We start from the raw sequence: 21,742 nt of genomic DNA, 5'->3' as shown, positions 1-21,742 counted from the left end.
AATCTTACATTCCTACTGAAAAGATATATAAAAAAATAATAGCTGAGCGTATTTTCCTATTATAAATGTCACATTAGAAATGAAAATCGTAATAATCAAGTCTTTGGTGAGACAATGAAGAGGGTAATAACCTCTCTCTTATATAATGTCATTCTTTGAGCAACTGTTGAACCTAGTAGGTAAACAAAGCCTGACTGATCTGCCCTAATTTATGACATGTTGCAAACTGATTGGCAGCCATATTTGTTTACAGATCTGTCTGAACAGTTCTTTACTTACACGCAAGTTACTTGTATTAACATTAAAGATATTCAGATATCGTTTATACACAAATTTATACTCCTTAGAAACATATTGCCGTCTCAGAAATTTCTTTTGTGAGGAGTTGGACCAGGTGGAAACAATTAAATATTCTTCCAGATTTCAACTTTACCTTCAGAATTTTACACAACTATATAACTTTCTTAATGTTTCTACTGTTAAATTCTTTTTCTACATGTTATGTTTGAAATACATTATCTTTGGCAGAGTGGGAACTTGTTTCCAATTATTAATATTTTCCTCCACCTGCACATTGTAATTGGTAATTTATGTTTGAAGGTGCCAAAACTCCCCTATGTCTCGTCTGCAGCAGCAGCAGAAGTAGTAATGGTATTATTTGGACCGTAATTATCAGAAATAATTATCATCAATAACACTGTTAGGTGATATGTTTCTTTACAATACCCAGAGTGGAAAAGTTATTTCAGCATCCGTCAGAAATACTGTCAAGGTCAGAAATACTTTCAAGGTCACTTTATCATCACTGGTCAATATGTCAATTTATGACCATTAAACACACATCTGCTTTCTCCAAATATTCAAAATCACTTTTTACTCCACTGCAATTGTGATTAGAAATTGTCATGGTTAATATATTCAAGAGCCCAAAATCACAGTATAATAAAGTATGGATTAAGGCATTGAATATGACATCTTGCATCCACCATACGAAGCAGCCAAGTCTCACAGCAAGTGTGGCGGCAGCCTGCAGCCGTGATTGATGCTGGGACTCCAATGGAGAATCCTGACAAGTCACATGTAGGACAGAGGGGACAGAAATTCGTACAAATTAATTGGAGCAGAGAGCAGCGCAGAAGACATTTAATAAAACTTGACGTCAATCAGGCTGCTGGCAACATTCCAGGTCCGATCTGATGGGCAGAGAGGACATGGAGTTGGCGAAGAGATGCTTCAAACAGTCCCTGGAGGGCCCAATTGATTAGATGTGCTCATTATTTTCAGTTAATGTACCAGGTATTCAAGGAAATTCTAAACGTGCAGTCACTCGGTCACTCCTACTCTTGGTTCATTCTTCTGAGACCTGATTGGAACGTTGCTAATAGCAACATAGATCAATATTAACTCACTCATGCTCTGTCGTTGTGTGGATAGAGCACCTGCCTTGGGTACAGAAGGTAAGCTGGTTCAATCCCAGGCTGCATCATACTGAATGTTCGAAGAGATGGTACTTTTTGTTATCCTGCCTGGTACACGACATTAAAGGGAGACAACAATGATTGGTATTTCAGTGGTCCGGCACAGTAGAACCAGCAATCTGGACTAACACAAACAGCCACACTCAAACACACATTAATTCACATTGTAAAAATGAAAACATGTTGAATGAGACATTTGACCCCAGTTTATGTCACTTTCTTTGTCATAGTATGATCATAGAGTCAAGAAAAAGTAATTATTCAATCAACATTATCAACAATTAACACTCCAAAAATATGCTGAATGTAGCTTCAATCAACTAGTTTATTAATTAAATAGCAATATAATTACTTCCCATCTTGCCAAAAAGACATCTTTAAAATTATTTCTATACAACCTTGTACACATCTGTCAGACAAATGTGAGAATTGGTATGGGAATTTTAACTAAATAATGAGTTTTACTCAGGACATGCAGATGTTAGTTAATTCTTGTAACTAAAACAAAGCTACCTTAGTCTATACTAGTGACCTATAACTGATTAACATTGGTTGATACTAGGCACCTAACAACTGATCCAAATTGATTGTTTTATCAGCATTCTAAAAGTTTGTGAGTCAATAATGAAGCATACTACATAATGGACAACAACGTCCTGTTTATTGCATTGAGCGATGTGTCGGTGTAGGTTCTTAGACCGTTATCAAGCTAAAAGTGTAGACTTTCACACAGTTTTGATCCACTGTGGTTTACACTGGTCACAAAACAAATAAAAGTAGTTCATACTAGTTACCTAAACACTGATCTGCATTAGTTCATGCCAGTCACCTTGCAGCTGATCCTCATAATGCTAAGCAAGTTATCTACAACTGATCCACATTAGTTGATACTAGTCACCCAACAACTGATCCACATTAGTTGATACTAGTCACCCAACAACTGATCCACATTAGTTGATACTAGTCACCCAATAACTGATCCACATTAGTTGATACTAGTCACCCAACAACGTTTCCACATTAGTTGATACTAGTCACCTAACAACTTTTCCACATTAGTTGATACTAGTCACCCAACAAGTTTCCACATTAGTTGATACTAGTCACCCAACAACTGATCCACATTAGTTGATACTAGTCACCTAACAACGTTTCCACATTAGTTATTACTATAGTGGCCCTTCAACAGATCTGTACAAAATATTTCACAAGCTTCAAGAATACATGCGACCTGAGTTATGACATTGAGCTTGTACAGGTTTCATTGAAGAAGATGCTACAGAATGTACACACCCACACACACATCTCAAATATTTGGCTTTGCAGGTTTGACATTATCTTATTGCACACAATCTCAGTAGGCTGTATGCATTCACACGTGTAGTGTTCCCTTCTGAAACACATGTATAAACATTATCTCACCAGCTGCAGCAGCGTGTGCGGTTGACGATAACCCGAGGACCTGAATTACCATATTTCCTCTGTTAGAAGCTATCACATGTTCTGTCTTTAAATTAGAAGCCAAACCTCTGTTCTCAGATCTTAAAAACTGATATTTTGGTAATTAATGGCCTTTTGACATGCTGGCCTCTAATGGAGGCCGTCAATGTAACTTATGTACAGAATCTAGTACTTTTTTTTAGTTGAGTCCCATCCGGGATTCAAATACACACCCTCAGAGTCAGGCACCTAATCACCAGCACACAAATTCAGCCGTCTAACCCACTCAGCCACCGCAGCTTCCACAAAAGTGTTCCATGGGCGGATCGGGGGGTGGGGGTGGGTGGTGTTCAGGGGTTTCAATGTATTCATGGCCTAATCGATGGTTTTCGTTAAATTGTCACGTACCTGGGCATCTTATAGAGGAAATACGGAAGGGCTGGTTTTTAAGTTTGACATTATAAGAAGCACAATCCCATGTATATTTGTTTTGGAGCCACAAGTACAGAACTGTTTGTTTGAACCTGTGTAGATTTGTTTGATATGGAGCCATAATATGCAGTGCTTCCTTCAGTGTATGTTGATAAGAAACAATGTTTTCATGGAGAGAGGAAAACATTGCAACAACCTGAAGTTATTCTTTCTTTATGCAGTCTGACATTTAGAGGGTTAGGAAAAGTTGTTAGGGGAACAGCAGAAGTTGATCAGGAAGATTGTCTGCATTGCAAATTGTTGAGTTTACATTTATTGGCACACCTGGGTACGTTGCATGGAGACATTGTGACTTGTACTGTCTAGTGCTTCAGTTAACCTGGAAAGTCTGAAAATTACCATAACATTATAGCTCTTTAAATGATGATAGTATTACTTTCAATTTTGAGAAATATCTTTATTGCATCACTTTAATAAACAAAAATCTTGGGAACCAAAGAAAAATATTTTTGCCTGACAGAATTCAACATCTTGCACTGCAAGCACAAGCTGAGGGAATTAGAAGATTTGATCCATCATTACAGGGCATGAGATGTACGACACATGAATCATTAAATGTATCTTAAGTTTTCAAATCCAGCAAATAGCAATAGCGAAATGAAAATGTAATTAAGATTACTTTGCTGATATCTATTTTATGCTGTCAGTGTTAGTGATTAAAAAATACACACAAAAATTATGTTATTTCACTCGGTAGTTTGTAGAAATAGTATTCATTCTGAATTAAGCCATACGTAGAAATAGTATTCATTCTGAATTAAGCCATATGTAGAAATAGTATTCATTCTGAATTAAGACATACGTAGAAATAGTATTCATTCTTAATTAAGCCATACGTAGAAATATTATTCATTCTGAATTAAGACATACGTAGAAATAGCATTCATTCTGAATTAAGACATATTATAGAAATAGTATTTATTATTAATTAAGCCATGCGTAGAAATAGTATTCATTCTGAATTAAGACATACGTAGAAATAGTATTCATTCTGAATTAAGACGTACGTAGAAATAGTATTAATTCTGAATTAAGACGTGCGTAGATATAGCATTCATTCTGAATTAAGACATAAGTAGAAATAGTATTCATTCTGAATTAAGCCATACGTAGCAATAGCATTCATTCTGAATTAAGCCATACATAGAAATAGTATTCATTCTGAATTAAGCCATACGGAGAAATAGTATTCATTCTGAATTAAGACATACATAGCAATAGCCTTCATTCTGAATTAAGCCATACATAGAAATAGTATTCATTCTGAATTAAGACATACGTAGAAATAGCATTCATTCTGAATTAAGCCATACGTAGAAATAGTATTCATTCTGAATTAAGACGTACGTAGAAATAGAATTAATTCTGAATTAAGACGTCGGCGTAGATATAGCATTCATTCTGAATTAAGACATACGTAGAAATAGTATTCATTCTGAATTAAGACATATGTAGAAATAGTATTCATTCTGAATTAAGACATACGTAGAAATAGTATTCATTCTTAATTAAGCCATACGTAGAAATATTATTCATTCTGAATTAAGACATACGTAGAAATAGCATTCATTCTGAATTAAGACATATTATAGAAATAGTATTTATTATTAATTAAGCCATGCGTAGAAATAGTATTCATTCTGAATTAAGACGTACGTAGAAATAGAATTAATTCTGAATTAAGACGTGCGTAGATATAGCATTCATTCTGAATTAAGACATACGTAGAAATAGTATTCATTCTGAATTAAGACATAAGTAGAAATAGTATTCATTCTGAATTAAGACATACGTAGAAATAGTATTCATTCTGAATTAAGACATACAGAGTTGAGTGTTTACTACATAGCTTGAAGTGTCGTAAGCCGATATGAGTTTTGATTTGACATATCCAAATGCACAGTCATTTAGGAAAGAACGAAGCCACCTTCTTGTACTTCAGAAATTCATTAAAGTTTGGGGTGTGTTTTTTTTGTGTTTTTTCACCATATTTGTTTTTGGGGGGAAACAGCATATATTTGTTGTCACTCCTTCAAATTATTTTATGTATTTGAAACAAGACTGTGAACATTTTCATCATGCTATACTGCATATACAGCATTTTTTATTTTCCAACATCTTCTGAACAAACACATCAAACTAGGGGCCTGCCCTGATTTTCCAATGAAACAATGGAGATCTGAGAACAGCAGAACAGGAACAATTTGAAACACAAGAGTACGGATATATTATCATATTGATCATTGGACTGTGGCTTTTAATGAGACAATCAACAGAAAGTGCACAGTTTCTTTTATATAGTATGCAAAAGTTGAATATTAGTTCCAGACGCGCAGACGTCTCAAACAGTCGCAACAGCTGAATATATCAACATCTCCATCTGCTGCTTTAAGGTTGCACAAAATCAATTATTACTTCTATAGTAATGGGTTTTTTCAAATCAACAAAGCCATCAACAGCCATTACATGTGTGCACAGTCTAGCCTTAAAGCAGCAAAGGAAAATAAGGAAATTACTACCTCAGCCAATCCATCTTAGTACAGGAAGCTAAACAGACCAACCCCAGTTCAGCATAAAGTGTCAACCGCTTGAAAATACCTTGGGTCACATTCAGCGAAAGTCCTCATGTTCAATAAGACACAACTAAATATCAAGAAACATGGCAAATTTATATTGCTGGATAGATGTCCATTTAAAAAGCACAAAAACCTTACACAAAATCATCCAATCACAACGGTCAGATGATTCAATCTGCACTTAAGACTCCCTACAAAAATGGATTGTTAAACTCAGGATTCTGATCTGGTGTAATGTAACCTAAACATGGGGATCCAGATTCTGTTGGAAGTCAGTAACTAATTACTGTTTACTGACTCTGGAAGGGAATGGAAGATGTCTCCTGAACACACTAGTGATAGAGCCAGATTTAGATTGATGGTTTTCGTCTGCAGATCAGGTTGCATTGAACAAATGTGAATCAGTTGTAGGGCCATTAGTATCACATTTCTTGCATCACCCACCTTATATGATAAGCATCAAGTCTCCAGTTTGAAGTCGACATGGAATATACAAACTATATACCCAGTCTTTAACTGACTGGGTCATTATAAAGGTTATCAAATAGGAAATTCTCACACAAAATTTCATGCTCCATTATCCATTTTTGGTACATATTGATACCATTTTGAGCCTGATTCAAATGACACAAGGCATCAAATAGCCATCCAATCAGACAACACTCTAAAGCAAACTACATTTTGTGCTCGGTTAGTGACAACAAAGATGGTCATGTGACTTCCAGTACAGAACAATCGTGACGAAGAGGTCCAGTGTATGAAGAATGTCAACACTGGATGGTCAAGGCACAAACTGGTACAGGCACACCACAGAGTGTGGATGAAGGTCAAGGTCACTCTGTGTCTGGTATGAGGTAGTTGTTGGACAACTATGATTTCACTCTGTTTTTTACTGAGTCAATGATTGGTAACAGAGGCTGCTTTGCTGTTGCTTGGCAATTAACCTCCTCCAATTGCTAATATATCTGCATCAACATAGTGACCTTGACCTTCATTCACTCTGGAATTGAAATGTCTACACCTCATCAGAAGTTTCAAATCACTGACTCACTCACTCTTACATTTTATCTTTTATGCATGACACAGAAACATGCTGCTTAAAACAATGACCTAGATCGTTCCTAGTCACACAGCGCCATCACAACCTAGGACACAATCTGTCTCCCCACTAGCATGGGAAGACTAAGGGAGGCTACTGTGATGAAGCAGGTCTTTGACTTTGAATCTTAAATGTGTGCTGTTCTCTTCCAGTTGATTCTCCAAGATTCTATCACCCATCCAACTCTCCATCAGGGTTCAAGGTCATGGACCGAAAGTTTTCAGCCCCAGTTCTTGGGTCGAGGGACATTGTCCAGAGTATAGAAGATGAACACCGCCTGTCCCGATGCCCTGAAGTGGAGAACATTCCAGAGGTCGTGCAGGAGGACGACCTTAATCTCAGTCCTCCCAACAGATTGAGGTAAGGTGCTCGAATCTCGCGCCATTGAAGATTCTGGTGCACATACATGCTGAGTACCCAATGTGTTTTGCAAGATCTTGTTATTATATGTGACAAATGGCCATTATTGCCTGTAAGTCATTAATCCCAGCCTAACAATGCATAATCCGGTCCACACAGTACTAAAGTCGGTCACATAAGACATGTGTTCTTCACAGGTGCAATCATCATAGCCAACATTAAGTGTGTGTCCCACTTTGATTTTGCTGGAGAAAGTGTGTGAGTTTGTATTTTTTGAGTGACACTTGCCAGACAACATCAGACATGGTCTTCACTTGTTGTTCGCTTGTGGTGAATTGAACCCTGGTCTTTGGCATGACCAGTGAATGCTTTCATTAAGAAGATAACTCAATTCTTTGATATTGCTGGAACGTTTATTAACGGGGCACACGTGCATAATCAGCTCAACTCTGTATAACTTGCTAATGATTCTTTCAAAATAAAATGGAAGCTTTTCAAACTTTGGACATTCAGAATATAGTTAGGCCGACTACTTATTGACTGACCCTCGTATGAAGTGAACCCAGGTCTACGGCATGACTAGCGAACACTTTCACCACCAGACTGACCAAAACCCAATTTAACAGAGTGTGTGTATGTTAACACCTAATGATTAATCTCACACAGGAGCACAAGATTCAACTCAAATCAAGTTTGTATGTTTCAGTCTAATGCGAGGCACAAATGCCACTACCAGTTCTCCAACAACTGAGAGAAATGAAACCCTCCCTTCACCATCATCCCCATCTCCTCCACCTCCTCCCCCGCCTCCCATCCTGGATGAGAGTGACTACCCCCTCACACCTCCGTCCAAGAACAAGAAGTCCTACATGCATGCGGCATCAACAGTGAGCAGCTCCAGCTCCGGCATCCCCAGCAACATCTCTACGCTGTCCACAACCAAGTCCGAGGACCAGGAAGACATCGACACAAAGAAGAAGGTCAAGGTTAGTTCATCAGGAAAGAGGTTAAAATTCAACATAGCATCAACATTGTCTCAGCTCCGTTGTCTTCGACCTCTAACCTGTGACCTCACAATAGCCCTGAGGTCAGGTGCCACATTTCATTGTTCAGAGTTGTTTCCCTTACACATGCCAGAAATCTTGTCTCATTTCAAATCTAGATATATGACAAGTGTTTGATTGGTATATATGACTTGTCTATGACAGGTATAAGATACTTATTATTCAAGTATATGACAGGTGAATTACACATATACAACCTGTATAAGAAGCTTTAAAGAACCTCACACTGCTTCCATGACCATATCTCGACATGCACAGGGAAGTAGTTATCATGCAAAGGGAGGTAACTGCATCTTGTTATTCATAGTATTGCAGCATTTCACTGCTGGGTTTGTTTGTTCGAGATGTGGCAATATTTTTTTTTCAAAAATGTAAACAAACAGAAGTATTCAGACTTTATCATTGTGTGCCTGAGAACCAAGACTATGTAATGTAATGTAATGTAATGTAATGTAATGTAATGTAATGTAATGTAATGTAATGTAATGAAATGAAATGTAGTAATGTAAATGTCAAGTATATGACACACAGACAACCTGTATTTTAAAGGAATATTTCACATACATGCCATGTATATATACCACATTCCACATTGATACAACAACAGGTATATCCTGTCTGTACTTGCAGCGCCACCCAGTGGACAGTTCCTACTACATCGCCAAGGAGCTGCTCATGACGGAGCGGGGACGTACAAGAAGGATCTGGAGCTCATCTGTGTGGTGAGTTACATCCAACAGGTCTCTCATCTTTCCACAGTGACAAGGGGTGGTGGGGTAGCCTAGTGGTTAAAGCGTTAGCTCGTCACGCCGAAGACCTGGGTTCGATTCCCCTCATTGGCAATGTGTGAAGCCCATTTCTGGTGTGCCCCGCCATGGTATTGCTGGAATATTGCTAAAACCATACTTATTCACTCACTCTACAGTGACAAGCTCCATACTCTATCTGGAAAGAGTCACAGGGAGCATATGGCCAATGAATGAATACATGTTTTAAGAATCTATAAAGTGTGTTCTTATATTTGCTTTGATGATATAAGTGCTGCATACAATGATGTCTGAAGATGCTTAGAGTTCCTGTGTTTGTATCTAGCAAAAGTCCAATGGAGGATGAAGTTAGTCATTTTTTTGTGCCAGAACATCTGGATTGTTGATGTGTGTTATTGTTTCAGTGGTTCCGCAACGCTCTCAGTGGCGACACGATGATCCTCAACTCCATGGTGGAGCTTGTATTCTCCTACCTCGACCCCATCTACGATTTCCATTGCAGCTTCCTCAAGGATGTGGACCAGAGACTCTCCATGTGGTCAGTTACTGTCATGTGTCATGATATAGCTGATATTTCCCTGATATAGCTGACATGTCTTGATATATGTCATATTTCCCTGATACAACAGATACATCCTAATACGGACAATATTCGTCTGATAAAACAGATACCCTGATCTGGCTCATATTTCCCTGATATAGCTGACATGTCTTGATATGTGTCATATTTCCCTGATACAACAGATACATCCTAATACAGACTGTATTCGTCTGATAAAACAGATACCTTGATCTGGCTCATATTTCCCTGATATAGCTCATATTTCCCAGATATAGCTCATATTTCCCAGATATAGCTCATATTTCACTGTATAGCTCATATTTTACCTGATATAGGTCCTATTTACCAGATATAGCTCATATTTCACTGTATAGCTCATATTTCCCTGATATAGCTCATATTTCCTTGATATAGCTTATATTTCACTGATATAGCTCATATTTCACTGTATAGCTCATATTTCCCTTGTATAGGCCCTATTTCCCTGAAATAGCTCATATTTCCCAGATATAGCTTATATTTCCCAGATATAGCTCATATTTCCTTGCTACAATAGATATGTCCTGTTTCCCAGATATATGTGTGATATATACTTGAGTATATTTCTGCCTCAGGGAGGGAAAGTCCAACGCTCACCAGAACGGGGACTACCAGAGAATCGGAGACATTGTCCTAAATGCTCTAGTCGTGGCGGAAGAGGTGAGGGTGTAACTTCTACATAGTACTTCAGATACGATGTTGTTTATCAATTAGTTGAAAAATCATTACATGCATTCTTTCCAACCTTGGCATCAGTTTCATGTAAACTTGGAAATTGTCAAGTGTACTGAGGTCATGTAATGTAGATTATTACGGGGTGGCATCTATTACTGGGTTCAAAGTGAAAGCCCATCGAAATGTCATGCCGCAGTTATAGTTAAAATAGACCCAGGACACAGCAACAGTGTACAGACTCCAAGACAATCAGTTTTGATTTCTTAATGCTGAGTGCCAGGCAGGGAAACATTAAGTACCATATTTAAATGATACGGCCGGGGATCAGATAACCAACCTTCCCCTCTCCTGACTTTTCCCACTAGATCATGGTGGCAGACACTTACGTGGAGTAGAAAATACATCCCTGTAGAAAATAGACTCTGTTTTAATTGTTTAACCTGTGTTGAAGATGAAGCTCACGTTTTAACTGAACTGTCTACATACACGTTTTACAAGTGATCTTCTAAAGCTTTGCAGTGTTAAATTTACTTTTTTTTACTGATTTTACAGCCCCTCAGCAACTTGCCCTTATTTTTACATGTGTAGAGTTTAGTTATATTTTAGCCAAAACCTGCTGTAATATTTTAGAACATAGACGCTTTTTAATGTACAAATAACTTTATGATGTGTTTCACACTTTTTTAATTTTTGTTTTTAATTTAAATACTTACGCCTGTTTACACTGTACAAAAGATTATCTTCTTATGTGTTGTAACATCTCTCATAAATCGCTTTGCGATTGGTTGCTTTTATATATTGTATCACTTATATGTATTATATTTGTGACGGTGAGATGTAAATAAACTAATCTGTCTGTCTGGAGTAGTTCCTTATAGAATGTACTTTATAACATGGAGGCATTACATTTTTTACAGTTTATTTGATCATGAAAAGTCACAAACAGCTCACAGTTTATGAGACACATTTTAGGAAAGAACTTGATGATATGTTGTTTTGAATGTGATGTAGGGTGCTAAAACTACCAAACTTGTTGCAGAATCTAATGTTTGTGGGCATAATTCAGGTAAACAATCGATTTTAATATGTTCATATCTGACCTCGGACCTCTTTTCCACAGCTGTATTGCAACTATCTGGATCGACAGGAGGAGATTCTGTCGGAGGTGGAGACCAAGATGAGGAGAAACAGGAAGTTTGAGGAGTTGTACAAGGACTTTGAAGCCCAGAAAGTGTGTTACCTCCCCTTGAATACATTCTTCCTGAAACCTGGTCAGAGGTTGTTACACTTCAAGCTGATATTAGAGAGTGAGTGGAAAATCACATGGCTGCATTTACCTATTAAACATGTTAATAAAATATTTAGATAGTTCTTCAGATCATTGAGTAGGATTTATATATATATGAACAAGCTACATGTTTTGATAATGTACGTTTGTGTGTTATCATCGTTGAAAATTTAATGTTTTGTTTGGAGAGTAGTCTCAAAGATATTAATAGTTGGTGATGAAATTATCATTTCGAATGAGTAATAATATTTATTTTTCCTTATCCTGACTCATGCTCTTTTGCTTGTCTTCTTCTTCTTGCGAACATAGTGGAACACTTGTATCTCCTTATTTGAAGCTCCCTTCAAAATAAAATCACTAATTGGTACTCACCACGAGTTGCTCCCCTTTGTCTCCCCTGGCGGGAAAAGGTGTCGCCACCCTCTGGCCATGTGCTCCACTCTCTCCTTCTTCGCCCAGTGAGCAGGATGTGAGAGCGCCTTGTGTCTCCTTACACACATATCCTTTGATAATCTCTTAGTTTTTACCTCTCATAGGTTACTATAGAGGTATAGCTAGTATCCTTTACTATTTGTATTGATTAATTATCATTATTTCTACTGTTTATTCACGTGTATTAAGTGATTGTTCAGCTAGCTACGTTCATGAAAATCTATGCGATTTGTAGATTACGTTTTCTGCCTCCGATCCACATGTAATATGCCCTAGTTGTTCTCGCGTGTGTATGCGTTTAATTCACGTTGCAGTTACTGCATTAATTTATCTCATTCTGCATTTAATAAATATCATCTTTGCGTCTTAAGGCGTGCTGCAGATAGATCACGCAAACAAGGGCAAAACATGGCAGGCGTGCTGCAGATAGATCACGCAAACAAGGGCAAAACATGGCAGAGAGTCCAGATATTCCTTCCAGTCAGCTGCTAGCGATCGACCCTCTCCGTCTGGTGTTCTGCTAGAGACCCCTGGCGGCAGAGAGCGTGGGGCTTGATCCGTTACCTCGAAGAAAGCGACCGGCCTCCCCAGACATCCCGTCATTGCAGACTAAGTCTAAGAGGGCCTCATCGTGCGTCTCAGCGCAGATTGAGGACACCCAGGGCAGCGCAGACTTCAAAGGGAAATCTCACGAAGACAGCAAGAACTTTCTCAGCGAGATCGTTCCAGCAGCAGAGTTGGGCCTCTCGATGATCAGCCGATAATCATCCCGACTTACGGCAGAAGAAGGCGACGGTGTCAGCGACTGTGACTTCTGCAGAGATCTCCATGCAGCCTGATGCCTCTACACCCGGCGTCAGGCGTCATTGATGTGAACCCCATCGCAGAAAAAGGCGCCGGCGACTTCGTCACAGATCATCCCAGAAGACATGATCGGCAGATTATGAACATCATGGAGGACCACTACAAACTGCGCAAGCGAAGTCGAGCAACCAGCGAAGGCTCCAGCGTGAACAGCACCCCAGAGGCACCCCGTCAGCGTAGCAGCCAAGGCGATGTCACCTTCGGCGAAGGAAGTCCGCACCACCTTGGCGAAGGACCTAGATGTACAGCCGGCGAAGGCCTTCGGTGGCGGGAGAGATCATCACCATCTTCGATTTCATCTCTAGATATGGACTCAGACCATCAGACATCCGCGGAAGCGCCGCGAAGGTCATATCATCGATCCCCGGACGGGACGCAAATGAAGAAGGCGAAGGCATTCGCGAAAGACATATGATTCCAGATCTTCATCGTCTAGAAGAACATCGAGGGACTGCCGAAGAGCTTCGGCGAAGCTATCAACATTCACCTCACAAGTCTCGAGAAGATCATCCCATAGGCGATCTCCACTCCGTTCATCACCAGGTCGATCACCCATCAGATCTCCACATAGAAGCGGCGCACAAGTCAACTAGATGCATACAAACCTCATCAGATATTCAGACAGCTACGCGCGGTCGAAGAGCATCTACAATTTATTAATGATGATGGTTTGAGGGATGATGGAGGAATCATATTTTCTGATGCAGAGATACGGTATTGGATGGTCAATAACCTAGATCTCACATCACCATCTAAAAGTGGCAATACAGCTCAGGCGTATTTGATGAAGGAAGATGATCCAGATGCAATCACTCTACCCCGATCGACCCGATTGCGGCAGTGCCACAGAATCTAGATGCAGCTTTCCAGAAAGCTACGAAAGTTCAGATACCACATCTACCCAACTTTCAAGCCAAGAAGTTCTCCACGCATAACATGGACTCCTTCTACAAGGCCCAAGACATCGATGAGAACTATAAGATCATCAGCGATGTAAAGAACAAGATTTACAAGATGGATGATGTATAAGTTGGCTCATATAGAAACCATGGCGAGGCATTATGTTCTTTGGGTTAAATAGATCTAGGGCGATCAATGAGACTCTTATTACTAGATTCGGGATTCCACGGAAGATGATAGAATGATTTATTCTGCCTTACTTATGCAAAGAAAGATCAGCAGTTTTAACGGATCATCTTACATCTGTTTCAGCAGCACTGACCTTAGCTCGTCGTCAAGGCCTCCTAAGCCTCCTGTAATTGGGGAGAACTTTACAGCCCCACTTTATACAGCCCGTGGTCGACAACATCCATCTTTGGCCCGGAGAAATCGACAAGATTCGCCAAGGAAGTCTCTAAGGATTCCAGGGGAAGTCCTTATGATTAGATCGATGGACACACTAGCCAGCGTCATTCGATCAGACTTCACAAAGATACTCAGGCAGATCTAAGTTCACGGGCCTACAAAAGAGCAGAGAGACAGGAAGATAGCCAGCTCTAGAGGTAAAGATTCTTTTCGTGCGCCCATATGGCAACTATAGAGGAGGATCAGGAAGAGGCAGGACACCCAGAGGTTCCGCAATTATAGGCGCTGAAACACAGGTTTGGGAACGACTGGAGTCTTCCACCCCAGCCGTTCCAGTACAACCAGCTCAAGTGGGTGGGCGCCTCCAACTACACTGGGAAAACTGGGGAATACTGCAAGATCCTTACGTCTCCAACATTATTCAACACAGATTTCGTATCCCTCTACAGGACAAGCCTCGCTGACAATCAAACCCCCAAGTTCGATTTACAAAGCAACAACTACCAAAGATAAAGAGGCTGTCTCATCACTCCTATCCAAACAGGCCATAGAAGTAATAGATCAAGCAAGCGTCGAACCAGGTTTCTACTCCCCAGTTTTCCTAGTTCCCAAGAAAAACTCCGCGGAGAAATACAGACTCATCTACAACATGAGCTTTTCAACAAGAACTATCTCGCCAAACCACGAAGTTTCGCATGATACATTTACCTCAGTTACGCCAGATGATTAGATCCTTTGGACTACATGGGCAGCATAGATCTACAGGATGCCTACTTGCACATCCCCATTCATCGATTCCAGGAAATACCTACGATTTACTCTAGAAGGGCTACATTACCAGTGGAAAGTACTCCCATTGAATATCATCAGCCCCTGGCTATTCACGAGGATAGCGAAACCCGATTATCAAATTTCTACATCGTCAAAGGGCTCGCAGTCGCGTTTTTACCTCGACGGCCGGGATACAAGTAGATCAAGATCCACCGTCTCAAACTACAGTTAAATTACATCATAAAGCTACTAACACAACTAGGTTGGTTAGTAAAACTTCATAAGTCGGACCTAGTACCATCGCCAAAGACCTACAGTTCCTAGGTATTCGATTCATCACAAATCGCAACCGTATTATGGTACCAGAAGACCGTTGGCTCAAGATACAACAGACCATTCCACCAGCTCTACTCTCTCCGTTACCACTGCGACAATGGCAGAGCCTACTAGGTCTCTCACATCAGCCCAAGACATGACTGTCACAGGCAGATTACAGTTTCGTCCCCTACAGGTCCTCATCAGCGCACATCTCAGCGATGTACAACCATTCAGTCTACGAAGCATCTCAGACCACATCTACTATGGTGGACCAAGAAATCGAATGTCTGCGAAGGGATTTGTTTAGCAGAGCAGGAATACAAAACCCATCTGTATGTAGAGCGTCACTCCAAGGTTGGGGAGCTCATCTCACCAACCACACGATATCAGGGTTATGGAATCAGCAAGAATGCAAACTCCATATAAACAGTCTAGAAATGAAAGCTGTAATCAACGCCATTCTACATTGGAGCACATTTCTACAAAATCTCATGGCGCCTAATGATCCATACAGACAATTCGACAGTGGCGTTCTACATAAACAAGCAAGGCTCAGCGAGATCGATGAACCTTTTGAACCTAAGCTTTCAACTGTTGCGATTTAATACAAGATCTAAATCTACATGTCAGAGCAGTGCACATTCGAGCCAGAAATATACTAGCAGCGCTCTCTCTCGGCCTCATCTACCATCACCGACAGAGTGGATGATCAACCGGAAATTTTGCACAGATAATCAAGCAATTAGGGCGGGCTGATAGACCTATTCACCACAGCGATTCAACAATCAGCTACCGACATTCGTGTCACCAGTCCCAGACCCCAAGCTTGGGCAACGGACTCTCTAAGTCTATCATGGGAAGGCCTCAATCGTCTGCAGCGTTTCCGCCGCCAGCAATAATACCTCAAGTATTACAGAAAATCAGACAAACACAGAGCCTACAACTCACTTTGGTGCGGCCTACTGGTCGACCAGAGCGAATGTTTCCCATACTAATTCAAGAAATCGGTCAACCAACACTGGAGCTACCCTGGCGCCAAACCTGTTAATTCATCCTCACACCAAACAAGTGCACGCGAAACCCAGCAATGTTCCAACTGCGTATGGACTGTATACAAATGTGTTTAAACAAGAGAGGATATTCTGCCAGGCGGCAAAAGCAGTCACGCTTGCCTTACGTTACTCAACTCAGTGGCTTATGCGACGACAAGTGGCACAGTTTGAAAATTATGCAACAAAGAAAGGGTTTACAGCAAGAGAGGCTTCACAACCTCAAGTGGCAGACTATTTGTGTTACCTCACGCCAAAACAAACATTTTAAAAGGTTCAACGATATCAACATATCTTGCCAGCTTAGCTCTGTAATCACCATGAGAGCGGGTGTCAAATTGACAAGATCTCCAGAGTTACTGGCCTTACTCTGAGCTTTCGATTGAGGACCAAAAAAGCGGAAGTTCCACGCCCAGCTTGGGATCTGAATATAGTGTTACAACACCTCACGAGTGAGGTCTATGAACCCTTGGAATCGCACAAACTTTGAATTTCTCTCACAGAAAACATTGTTTCTGCTATCGCTAGCCACAGCAGCAAGAATGTCTGAAATTCAGCTCTGGATTACGAGAGGATACAGTTTGATGACAATCATAACACAGCGCACCTCCGGATTAAGATGGGATTTCATTGCAAAGAATCAACTGCCAGGTCAACCAGACAGATTATTCCACATCCCGGCGCTATCCTCTATTCTCGGATCACAAGATACACAAGACCTATCACTGTGTCGGTAAGAGCTCAAAGTTTATTCTGACGATCCAAAAAACAAGGAGAAGATTTCTCAAGCGTTTATTCATCCCATTATAAGCCTCGAATCAAACAGAAGTGTCACGGACCACAATATCTATTTGGATAAGGACTGTCATTCTCCGTGCCTACAAGGCAGCAGGCTTGGACCCACCAACAGCATCAAATCCACATGAGATCAGGGCACTGGCCTCTACCCTCGCCTCTACACGGTAACTGTTCCTTGAACACGATTATGGAAGGATGCTATTGGAAATCTAACATGGTATTTGCTAATCACTACCTAAGAGACATCACTACAGAAGATGTCTCTGGCATTCACCATTTCGGACCACTGGTCCTGGCTCAACAACTGACAGTCCCTCGTGAGCGTTAAAATATTAGCCTCACAAGATTAATATGTATTTTATACATACTCATCTAGCTTATAACTCTAAGGAGTTTTAGGGCTATGTATATATGTTCAGCTTAAGTATTCTACCTTAAGCATATACTTGGATATAGTCAATTTCAGTGCCTCTATCAGAGTCACCTATATATATATATATATAATTTATATGTATTGTTCAATATATTCATAATGTAATTCCTTTAATGGCTTTATATAACCTATGGTTTTTTTATACAGGAAACATCCTAAATCTAAGACTTCATGAAGTTCCGTAGGGATATTACAGTATATCTATACAAAATCACTAATTATAAATCCAAAGTATTCTGTTACCCACCTCCGTTCCATTAGGATGCCACAAGCAAAGAGCATGAGTCAGGATAAGGAAAAATATGTAATTTTTAGAGTAAAATTGATATTTTATACTTATCCTGACTCATGAGGTTAACCCTCCCATCCTCCCCACATAACACTTTGGATTTCCCTGTAAATTCAAGTGTTGGGCTCGCTAAATCAGGAGAGAGTGGAGCACATGGCCAGAGGGTGGCGACACCTTTTCCCGCCAGGGGAGACAAAGGGGAGCAACTCGTGGTGAGTACCAATTAGTGATTTTATTTTGAAGGGAGCTTCAAATAAGGAGATACAAGTGTTCCACTATGTTCGCAAGAAGAAGAAGACAAGCAAAAGAGCATGAGTCAGGATAAGTATAAAATATCAATTTTACTCTAAAAATTACATATTTCAAGAACTGAAATGAAAGTTAGGTCATGTACGTGTTTGAAGCTCTCATAAAATATCCCATTTATCCCATTTCATTGGAAGTGTGAACCGCATCTGTGGTGTAGTGGTTAGAGCGTCCGCCCGGAGAGCGTAAGGTCGCGGGTTCGATCCCCGGCCAAGTCATACCAAAAGACGTTAAAATATGGTACTTGTTGGTCCCTGCCTGGCGCTCGGCATTAATGGGTACAACAAGGACTGATCGGCCCGGAGTCAGTATAATGTGTCTGAGTGGGGTATTCATGCTTCACTGTGGCATGGTATCTCAGTGGGCTAGCACTATAAAACCAGCTTAAGTCTGGGCTAGTACAAGCAGCCGCACATACACATACACACGCATGCACGTTGTCATATGAGCGAAATATCCTCAAGCACTATGTTAAACCCAATTTCACCTCACCTCACCTCATTGAATGTGTGATAACACAGCATGAAAAGCCTTCCTCTTGGGAATTATTGCATGTTATACAATGTTGAATTTTACTTATGTTTCAGAGCTAGTGAAGCACTATTCACTGAACCATGCCGATTTAGATGACTGTACAGGTGAGTTGTGAACTCAGTAGTGAAGCATCGTGACAATAAATTGTATGTAGTACTGTTGTAAATATGTATGAATGTTCACTTTAGTTAAAGCCTACCGAAAATTATTCCTTGGCACATGATTATAGAGTTAAACATGCTAGTATTTCATGATAGTGCTCCATTCAGTGAATTAAGTAAGGATTTATTTGTTGTCAACAGAAGCTTTAGCCAAAGTCACGGAAGTAACAACATCATACAAGGACAAGTTGAAGCGAGTGGTGAGTTACTGCTTGAAAACTGTTTAATGCCTTAAAATGTCTAAAATGTTTTGTAATTATTGATGCAATTTTTTCATAGATGTAATCTTTCAAATAAATTACTCACAACCAGGTCAGAAAAAGCCCCAGTATGTTGCGACACTCATTGAGTTGGTCAGTTTGGATGTCATTATACCTCACCTGCGTTGTGTGCATTGTTGCTTGTATCAGTCACAGGATCGTCTGACCAGGACATACGGACAACAGGAAGACTACTGTGTGTCTGTAACAACCATTGTCTGAGTAGATAGAGAATCTCACCAGAGTGTCTGCTGATATCAATTATATCAACACAAGTTGATAAAGTTACAAATTTCCGAGCCTTGCCCAATAATATTTTTAGTTTTATCAGCAAGTGTTGATATAATAGATATCAATGGACACAAGGGTGAGATTCTATTTATCATCAAAAATCACGCTTCATTAGTTTTCAATGAAAAATGTGCATCTCTGAACATGGTACTGCCATTAGACTTGCAGTGCAGCGATGTCATAGCATTGTGACATCATCAGGTTCATGACATCATAGCATTGTCAGAGCATTGTATAAAATCTACTGTCAAAACGATATTTGTTAGGAGATATCGTATGATCTCACACAAGCAATATCTCCTTCAGAACAGTTTTAGATGATAAAATGACAAGCTGCACAGAGTTGCGTCCCTTTGATGCTACGATCTGCTAGTTAAGATTCTCACTCCTATTGGGAACATTTTAGTCTCCTGGTTTTTGAAGCTCAAATAAAACGTAATATTATTTTAATGAATTCTATCAGAAATGAGTATTTCTTATGTGTACATTTACCAGAATTACAGCTATTATTTTATGTATTTTGTGTTTTTTCCAGGAAAACCTTCAGAAGATGATAGAACTACAGCGTGACCTTGTTGGAATAGAGAACGTAGTCAATGCCGACAGGGTGAGTGGTCAGGGGTCACAGACATATACTGATGGGAAGAAATAAAGGAACAGATAAGATAAATATCCTTCCTTGTCCAATGAGAGGCAAAACGACTCGGGCATCTCAGCAAACAGACTACCCTGAGTAGAGTTGCATCCCTTAGGCATACTTAATCAATGATTTACATCCAAGATGCACCTGATGGTGTCAACAACATATCTGTACTAAACAGGCATCTGAAACATGCAGTCACTTTCCTCTTGCATCGAACCGACACGCATGATGTAACTGAAATACTGCTTAATGCAGCGATAAATCAAACTCACTCACTCAGTTCACTGTTTTATTCCATCAATAAATTTAAGTATTTTGTATTTTATCATATAGAGACAAGCAACTTATTTACTCAATTGACATGAAAAATACAATTCTGTGTCTGTGGGAGAACACACGTACACATGCGCGCACACACACACACTAATGCTTAACATACATGCACACGCACATGTATATGTACACACACACATGTTCTCATGCACAAACACACACATCTGCATGCACACGTATACACCTCGCTATGTTATAGCAATAATCTGTAACAGGAAGTTAGGCTAGTTTCATCTTTACAAAGGGCTAATATCAAATCATGAAGTCTGAAACGTATATTAATGCATATGTGTGTGTTTGTATGCTCCCCAGGGAGTTGAGATTGATAATATGACGTGCCGTTGAAATTGACATCCAGTGATCGAGGGAAAAACAAAGCGCCTTTGAGCAGCTGAGCTGGATATTGGCGCTATACAAATGTTAGTATGTATGTATATTATTTATTGTAGGACTTCATCCGTGAGGGTTGCCTTCAGAAGTTTTCTCGGAAGGGTTACCAACAGAGGATGTTTTTCTTGGTGAGTTGTTTCACATTGGGTCTTATGATGAGTTATATGTGAGTTCCATGTTTCACCAACAAACAGTTTACCCTGCAACTAACCATAGGGTCAGTTTTCAAAAGAAGATTAAGTGAACATGATTTTAGAATTATTTTGTGCAAGTTTTATCTGTGGATAAAGTAAGGAAAACGTGGAAAAGCTTATTTTAGTGACGAATTAAATAGTTTATAATCTTTTTTTTTCAATAATATTATTTATTCCTTATAATGAAATTTTGCATCGAGGTAACCAAACGGAAAAGAGAGGACTCACAGTAAGAGAGTCATCTATACTGACTGATTGTACAACTGATGTACCTTGTGCTGTGTGCTCTGTTCTCTAGTGACCTGTGAAGGTCCGGGTTAGAATGAACCTTCAGTAACCCATGCTTGTCGTAAGAGGCGACTAACGGGATCGGGTGGTCAGACTCGCTGGCTGGGTTGACACATGTCATCAGTTCCCAATTGCGCAGGTCGATGCTCATGCTGTTGATCCCTGGATTGTCAGGTCCAGACTCGATTATTTACAGACCACCACCATATAGCTGGAATATTGCAGAGTGCAACGTAAAACTAA

General features: G+C 39.9%; 1 protein-coding gene across 1 annotated transcript in view; it reads left to right on the top strand.

The window, feature by feature from the left end:
* The window catches only part of LOC124277266, a 163,829-nt gene that overhangs the window by 128,347 nt on the left and 13,740 nt on the right, over positions 1-21,742 (top strand). The window contains 11 exon segments of the mRNA XM_046712915.1: positions 7,238-7,445; positions 8,152-8,431; positions 9,140-9,196; positions 9,199-9,231; positions 9,681-9,814; positions 10,453-10,537; positions 11,673-11,859; positions 18,993-19,043; positions 19,242-19,300; positions 20,187-20,258; positions 21,077-21,145. Of these exon segments, the coding sequence (XP_046568871.1) occupies positions 7,238-7,445; positions 8,152-8,431; positions 9,140-9,196; positions 9,199-9,231; positions 9,681-9,814; positions 10,453-10,537; positions 11,673-11,859; positions 18,993-19,043; positions 19,242-19,300; positions 20,187-20,258; positions 21,077-21,145 (1,235 nt within the window).

The sequence above is a fragment of the Haliotis rubra genome, unplaced genomic scaffold (genome assembly GCF_003918875.1).
Source record: "Haliotis rubra isolate DU_JTF1 unplaced genomic scaffold, ASM391887v1 Scf22, whole genome shotgun sequence".
NCBI classification, from domain to species: Eukaryota; Metazoa; Mollusca; class Gastropoda; order Lepetellida; family Haliotidae; genus Haliotis; species Haliotis rubra.
This window is presented reverse-complemented; position numbering and strand designations above follow the sequence as displayed.